The following is a 7,324-nucleotide window of genomic DNA, read 5'->3' on the forward strand; positions in this document are numbered from 1 at the left end:
GAGCAGGGAGCGAAGCCTCTTGTGGGCTGGAGTTGTGGATGGTGCTCAGCTGGAGGAGGTTTGGGGCGAGGGGCTGTGGACACGTGGGGTTCATGGCGAGGGAAGGATGTCCGGTACCCACTGTCTGCACAGGCAGCATTCAGGGCAGCGGGTGCTGCATGGGGTGTTGTGTTGGAGGCTCAGGCTGTGGAGCAGGTGCCATCTGCCCCGGCTGTCCCTGAGCTCTGGAAATGATATGGCAGTACCCTCCCTCGCTGTTGAAATGTGCCCCCTGTGACTGAGGCTCATCCTAGTCTGCCAAAACAGCCCGCAGGCCACTGGCACATGCTGTGTAACAGCATTAATGTGTTGTGACTGATGGTGGCTTTACTCTGGTGAAGGATACTGCTGTGAGGCTTGCAGCACTGCTGTCAGGTGCGATGCCCTGGCCTTTGGGGCTGGCCGTGCTCTGTGGCAGACTCTGTGGGCTGAGATCTGGGTCCTTTTCACCAGGAGCCAGAGGGATGCCTGATTCCTGGGAAGGGAGGGGAAGCAGTTTTCTGGAGACACCCTGTCTTGCAGGCTGCCTGCTGTGCCAGCCTGCCTGTGTCAGTCAGCAATCATGAAAAGGAGGGCTGTTTGTGCTGGCTTCTAGAATTTCACTGGGGCTTGCCATGTGCCAAGGTGCAGACCCTGGGGGAGTTCAGAGGCAAGGACCCATTTCCCTCACATGGGAGTTAAGGACCTGGTGTATGTGCCCTGGCTAAGCTTCAGCTGGGGCTGCTTCTGTCGCAGGCAAAGAGCTTCCCTGGTGGAGCTGGGGGCTGAATGGGGGTGGGGACAGGGAATACCTCCAAGCCCCAGTATTAGCTTGTTCTTTCTTTGTCCTCCCAAGCATCATAGTGGTCACCTGGAATGTGGGCACAGCCATGCCCCCGAATGATGTGACATCCCTGCTGCACCTCAACACGGGCGAGACAAATGATGCGGACATGATTGCCATTGGGTAAGGTGTAGGACCCCCTCCCCTGCTCCGCCACCTCCCGTTTTGGAGGATCCCCATAGCGCTGGGGCAAGGGCAGTGGAAGAGCTGTAGCCCTAGCCTCCCCTGGGGGATGGTGAGCAGGGAGGGGTGTTCATTGCAAGTGTTAAAATACCAGAAAAGGTGATGGCGAATCAGCTCCTAGTAAAATGGGAGTGCTAAGAGGAACTGAAACCCTTGAATCCTGAGTAGCCTTGAACCCTCAAAGAGCCCGTAGTTGGCTATGCTGTGCAGAGCTGGGCCTCAGCAAGCATTGCTCTTGCTGTGAGCCCTGGCAGTCAGGTCTGTAGAGACATTTAATTTGCCTGCCAGAGTCCTCTGGGTGCATTTTCCTCATCTCGGCTTTTGCCCATGGCATGCAGGCCTCAAGGGCACAAATCTGCTGTTCTCTCATAGAGCTGGATTGGCTCTGCACCCCTGGCAACACTTAGCTGCTGGCAATGCAGCACTGTGTCGGTGTGGTAAAGCTTTATTGGTGTGACTGGTGAGGCAAGCTCTTGCAGAGTCTAAGGGAAAACTGGTCCCTTGAGCTTTGCCATGGTGTGTGTGAATTCTTGCCAAGACCAGTGACATGCTGCCTTTGCACAGGGAGCAAGAAGCAGCCTTTGCCCCTCGGCATGAGGTAAAGAGCTGCGTCTGCCTCCAGGAGGCTCCCGGGGACTCCCCAGTGCTCCTTGCCCCAGGGAGGGAGCAAAGCTGCAGCTGCTGGAGCTACAATGCTGTGTTGGAGCCAGTCTCCTGGTCCCCTTGGCCTTGTGGACGAGTGTTATGGGGCTGTGGAGGCAGACCTGAGCCTGGATGGATGGGATAGAGTGTAGCTGACAGCTGGGGCAGGGTGTCCTGCTGCTGTCCACCTCCAGGGCATTTCTGCTTGGCTGTGTCCTTCCTTTGACCTATGGCTTTGTGCCCTGAGCACTTGATGTTTTTGGGCAAGACATTTCCAGATTTCTGCCGTTCTCTGCGGATGTTCTCGGTGTTCTCCTTCCCTCTGAGCTGGGAGGAGTACTATTAACCTTCTGTTTGCTGCTGCTCTGAGCTTGGTGGCTAGGATGCACCTGGACACCAAAGTACTGCTGAGACTTGGCTTCTCTGTAGAGACCAATGCAGCTGAAATGTCCTGTCAGCCCCTCTTGCACCTAGAGATAGGCTTTAGACTGCTGCCCAGCTCTGTGCAGCTGTACTGCTCCTGTTCTAAGAAGGGCCAAGGCCTCATGGGTTCAGGACCACTTGTGCCTTCTGCTAGCACATGGCTCAGCATCACTGGAGCAAGGGTATAGCTGGTTTGTGCTCTAAACTGAAGGTCCTCCCTTGAACTGCCCTTCCCGCCTGGCCCTGCCCCCCAGCACTGCACTTTGGCTCTTCTCCCAAGGAGCTCTCACTAGCTGGGGCATATGGACGCCTTCCTGGTATGGCTGTGGGATCTGTCCCTTTCCTCCCAGGCTGCAAGAGGTGAACTCTAAGATAAACAAGCGCTTGAAGGATGCCCTCTTCACAGATCAGTGGAGCGAGCTCTTCATGGATGTGCTGAGCCCCTTCCACTTTGTCCTGGTAAGGGGGTCCCAAAGGGGCTGTGCAGCTGGTGTTCCCTCTGGGCCTGCTGGGTGGGTGGACCATGGGGAAGGAGAGTTGGATTGCAGGGATGAAGGGAGGAGGTGCGGTGGGAGAGCTGGCTGAAGGGACAGCCTGCAGCTGCCCGAGAAACGTGTGGGGGCTGACCTGAGGGATAGCAGTGCACCTGCTGTCTAGCTTGTGCCACCCTGCTCCCTTTCCTGTGCCTTAGGCTTCCCCTGTGATGCTCTGGGGACACTTCTTGCTGCATTGCAGCAGGGCAAGGAGGTGAATGTGGGAATAAGCCTGTGCTTCTGGCAGTAGCTGGTGGGTCCCAGGGCAGGTTCAGCTCCTCAGGGCACTTGCCACAGTGCATACATGTGCCTTGGCATCGCTGAGCTTATCCCAGCTGTTAGTATTCTGGAGGATGTGCGTAGATCGCTGTACTAAATGTGCTGTTAGTCATCCGCAAGATTGGGGGGCATGCAGAGTATGGAGGTGTTGCCTCTATGGCCTGGAGGTGGGGGAAGCTGTCCCTGCCCCTGTGGGCTCTGCTGTGGCTGCCATCCCGCTTCAGCCCCTGCTCCCATTCCAGGTTAGCACGGTGCGGATGCAAGGTGTGATCCTACTGGTATTTGCCAAGTACTACCACCTCCCCTTCCTGCAGGACATCCAGACAGACTGCACGAGGACTGGGCTGGGAGGCTACTGGGTGAGTGTGGACCTGGAAAAGGTGACAAGGGGCTGGCTTCCCAGGGAGTCATGGGATCCTCTCGGTGCAGGGCAACAAGGGTGGAGTGAGCGTTCGTCTCTCCATCTTCGGCCACATGGTCTGCTTCCTGAACTGCCACCTGCCAGCGCACCTGGAGAAGGCAGAGCAGCGCAAGGAGGACTTTGCCACCATACTACACATGCAGCAGTTCGATGGGGATGCAGCCAGTGGCATCCTGGACCATGAGTGCGTACCCCACCAATTTGCTCCCCAGTCAGGGCCAGGGCTCTACTGCCAGGCCCTGTCCTTGACTGCCACCAGAGTCTGTGGTCTGTCCCCTGAATCCCAGCACAGCTTGCAGATGGGGTCTTGCCTGCAGAGCTGCAAAATTGTCCTGTGGACCAGTGGGGACCTTGCATAGTGTGGTAGGTGTTAAGAGGGGTCCTTGGTCTCCCCTGGGACACATCCAGGCCTACTGCAGCTCCTGCCATACTGGGGGTGTTGGGGTTTGGGACTGGTGAGGTGGAGGGCCTGGCTCTGCCTCACTGTCTTGGCTGTGCAGTTTGACTCCCGTAGGTGCCTCACGGTGGAAATTTCCACCCTTAATTTCTGTCCAGGGAAGTCAAGCCCATTTGTTTGATGGTGCTTGGTCCTACCTGAGGAATCCTCACAGGGCTGGCAGCTGGCCGAGCTGTTGGCTGAGCACTGACCTGCACTGGTGCTCCCGAGAGCGCCTGTGCTGCAGGCTGAGGCTGCCCACAGGCTGAGGACGTTTTTCCCCCTGCTGTGCTGCCCGGCTCCAGTAGCCTTGGCCCTTCCAGCCCGTTGCCCTCCTTCCCACCCACAGCCTTGTGTTCTGGTTTGGGGACCTCAACTTCCGCATCGAGAGCCTCGACATCCGCTTTGTGAAGTATGCTATCGACAGCAACATCCTGAGCCAGCTCTGGGAGAAGGACCAGGTGAGAAGGATGGGCATGCTGCCAAGCCTCAGTCAGGCCCTGTGTGGCATTTGGCTCTTGACAAAACTGCCCCTGCAGCTGTGGGACAGGGCATGTCCCCTTGCTGCTCATGGGGCACAATGGGCCCTGGCTCTCCTGGCCCTATGGGGAAGGGACAGCACAGTCAGAATGGTCTTTATGGGAGCTGGGCACATATTTCCTTTATCAGTGTGCTAGGAAGAGCTGGGGGCATCGCGTCTATGGACTTGCTGCTTGCATGGTATGGACAAACCCTGAGAGCTGTGCAGGGCTGGCAGCAATGGGGTGGGGATGACTGTGTGCTGGGGGTGGAGAGGTCTTGGGGGCTTGCAGAGGGGTCTGGCCACAGGGGCTGGAGTGCTCCCTGACTTGCCCTCTTTCCCACAGCTGAACATTGCCAAGAGCACTTGGCCTGTCCTCAGTGGCTTTCAGGAGGGACCCCTGAACTTCCCACCCACCTTCAAGTTTGATGTTGGCACCAACAAGTATGACAGCAGGTAGGACAGTAGAGCTCAAGTGTGTGCTGGGAGTGGGTGGCATGGCTGAGGGATGCAGGAGCAGCAGGGCTTGGAGCCAGGGCGGGTACTCGTGCTGGTGGGGCAGAGGCTGATGCTGGTGCGGCTGGATGGTGGGGAGCCATGCTGGGGCGGGCATGGGCTGGACTGGGGACAGCAGGCTGGGACCCAACTGTTGTGCTGGTGCCAGTGCAGGTCTGTCCCTGCAGCCACACTGAGCTGTGTGCCAAGACGAGCTGCATCCCCTGCCTGTGTGTGCTGTAGTGCCAGGGGGAGGCAGTTTGGGGTGGAGCCCACTGCCCCCTGCCAGGCGAGAGATGCCCCTCTGTGCCCTGCAGTGCCAAGAAGAGAAAACCTGCCTGGACTGACCGCATCCTCTGGAAGATCAAATCTCCCAGTGTTGGGCTTGGTGCGGGTGGGCGCCGGCCCAGCCGAGGCATCCTGTCAGTGAGCCAGCTCTGCTACTGCAGTCACATGGAGTACACTGTCAGTGATCACAAGCCAGTAGCTGCCATCTTTGCAGTGCAGGTGAGCACTGTCCAGGGCCACTGGCCACCAAGGGAGGAGGTGTGGGAGCGAGATGCCCAGCTAGAGTGTGCAGTGTAGGATGGGGGTGTGTGGGGCTTATTTTACTTTTGTTTGGAAAGCTCAGTAGTGTTGCCCCAGTGGCTGGGGGCTGCTGTTGGTGTATGTGTGAGGGCCCAGCCCTAGATGGGTGCCCTGGGCAGCAGGGGCAGTTTGCTTTGGCATGCCCTTGCTCACCATGTACATGTCTCTGACAGTTTGCCTCCAAGACAGAAAAGCCACCAGTTGAGATTTACGTGGCTGACGAATGGAGCAGGCCTGAGCAAGCGGTTGTCAGGTACAAGATGGCTGCTGGCTTCCACCGGAGCTCCTGGGACTGGATAGGACTCTACCGGGTAGGGACTTGGGGGCTGCTGGGGCTGGAGGGAGTGGGGAGCACTGCACAATGCTGCAGGGTCCCTTCTGAGCTACCCTGCCACCAGCGGACATGGGTGCAGGGCACGGACCTGTGCTCTGCATTCTCTCTTCCCCTGGAGAGAATCCCACTTAGTGGGATTTGGCCCTGCTTCAGGAGGCTCAGATCCAGCAGTTCCCTCTTCCTCCTGCCCTTTGGGCCCCACAGGGTCCAAAGCTAGGCACTCCCAGAGGGGCTGAGGGCCAGGGGCACTGCTGGGTGGGTGCAAGGCAGCCCTTGGTAACCCTGGGCAAGGAGAGGGGGCTGAGCGAGAGGAGTGCTAAAGCCAGGCATGGGTGACAGTGCTGAGAAGGGCTGATGTTCTCCAACTGACCTGTTTTCTCCCATCCACACAGGTGGGCTTTCGGCATCCTAAAGACTACGTGTCCTATGTCTGGGCCAGGAGTGATGATGGAGAGCGCTGCCTAGAGAAGCACCATCGTGCACAGGTGAGCTGCGGCCAGCCCTGCTATCTCACTAGGCACGTGTGCCCCAGCTTGGGGGGATAGTGGCCCCTTTGTGCCCCTGATGGGGCAGGAGGGCATCTCCTTATTGCTTTGTGCTGGGCCTTGGGCAGGCCCACTGTGCTGGCATTGGGAATTTCTGCTCTCAACTGGGGCTGGAGATCACTGTGGGGTTGGAGATGGGAGGGGGCATGCCTGTGCCCACCCCTGGTGCCCATCAGCTGTCTCTGGGCTGCAGGTGATGTTCTCAGAGGATGCACTGCCCAAGGGGAAGGGCGAGTATATCCTTGGATACTACAGCAACACTTCCAGCAGCATTGCTGGCATGACTGAGCCCTTCCAGGTCAGCATGGCCAAGGCGCGAGGGGCTGAGGGAGGCAGGGGGGATGTGTGTAGGGGTGCTTGGCTGGAGGAGTCCAGCTGCTGCGGTGCCCTGCAGCCACCTATGAGAATCAGCCAGCAGTGCTGATGCAGGGCTGCAGATCTCCCTGCCCAGGTCCGAGGAGGGCAGCAGCCCCACAGACAGCTCAGGCAGCAGCTCAGAAGAGGAGGATGACAGCACACTTGTCTTGCTGGCCCCCAAATCCCGTAGCCCCAGCCCAGGCAAGATGAACCGGCACCGGAGCCGAAGCCCCAGCCTGGCCAAGTTCCAGGGCCTCATCCTGCGTCCGTCGAGCCGGGACAGGGGTACAAGCCGCAGCCCTTCACCCCAGAGCCGCCGAGGCCTCCCTGGGGACATCCCTGCCATCCACCTGCCCCAGGAGGAGGCTGGGTGTCGTGGAGCCAAAGCCAAGGAGCCACAGCTCCTTCTATCAGACTGCACAGGAGCAGGGCCGCCCCTGGTGTGTTTCTGCTGACAGCCCCCTGGCCAGGGCTGATCCCAGGAACCTGGGCCTGCTGCCTGCACTCCGCCTGGAGATGATAGATCAGGCCATGGGCCAGCGTAGGGAGAGTCTGGACCAGGGCTACCCCTTCTGTCGGATGAGCCCAACCACCCCCCCGGGCTGTAGCACAGCCCCAAAGGAGGAGAGCAGCCCCCAGGAGCTGGACAGCCATAGCTGTGCCATGGGCCGCTGATGCAGTGGCCCCCTCCCTCCTCCCTGTAGGG

At 59.1% G+C, this 7,324-nt stretch overlaps 1 protein-coding gene across 1 annotated transcript in view; it reads left to right on the plus strand.

Moving 5' to 3' along the window:
* INPP5J (inositol polyphosphate-5-phosphatase J) overlaps nt 1-7,293 on the plus strand; it is a 7,609-nt gene extending 316 nt beyond the window's left edge. The window contains 12 exon segments of the mRNA XM_010081962.1: nt 875-985; nt 2,461-2,569; nt 3,165-3,281; nt 3,352-3,527; nt 4,129-4,240; nt 4,646-4,755; nt 5,112-5,301; nt 5,556-5,693; nt 6,109-6,201; nt 6,455-6,559; nt 6,699-7,012; nt 7,014-7,293. Of these exon segments, the coding sequence (XP_010080264.1) occupies nt 875-985; nt 2,461-2,569; nt 3,165-3,281; nt 3,352-3,527; nt 4,129-4,240; nt 4,646-4,755; nt 5,112-5,301; nt 5,556-5,693; nt 6,109-6,201; nt 6,455-6,559; nt 6,699-7,012; nt 7,014-7,293 (1,855 nt within the window).
* Nucleotides 7,294-7,324: the final 31 nt, after the last annotated feature.

This window comes from Pterocles gutturalis, unplaced genomic scaffold, assembly GCF_000699245.1.
Source record: "Pterocles gutturalis isolate BGI_N339 unplaced genomic scaffold, ASM69924v1 scaffold8004, whole genome shotgun sequence".
In the NCBI taxonomy this organism is placed as follows: Eukaryota; Metazoa; Chordata; class Aves; order Pterocliformes; family Pteroclidae; genus Pterocles; species Pterocles gutturalis.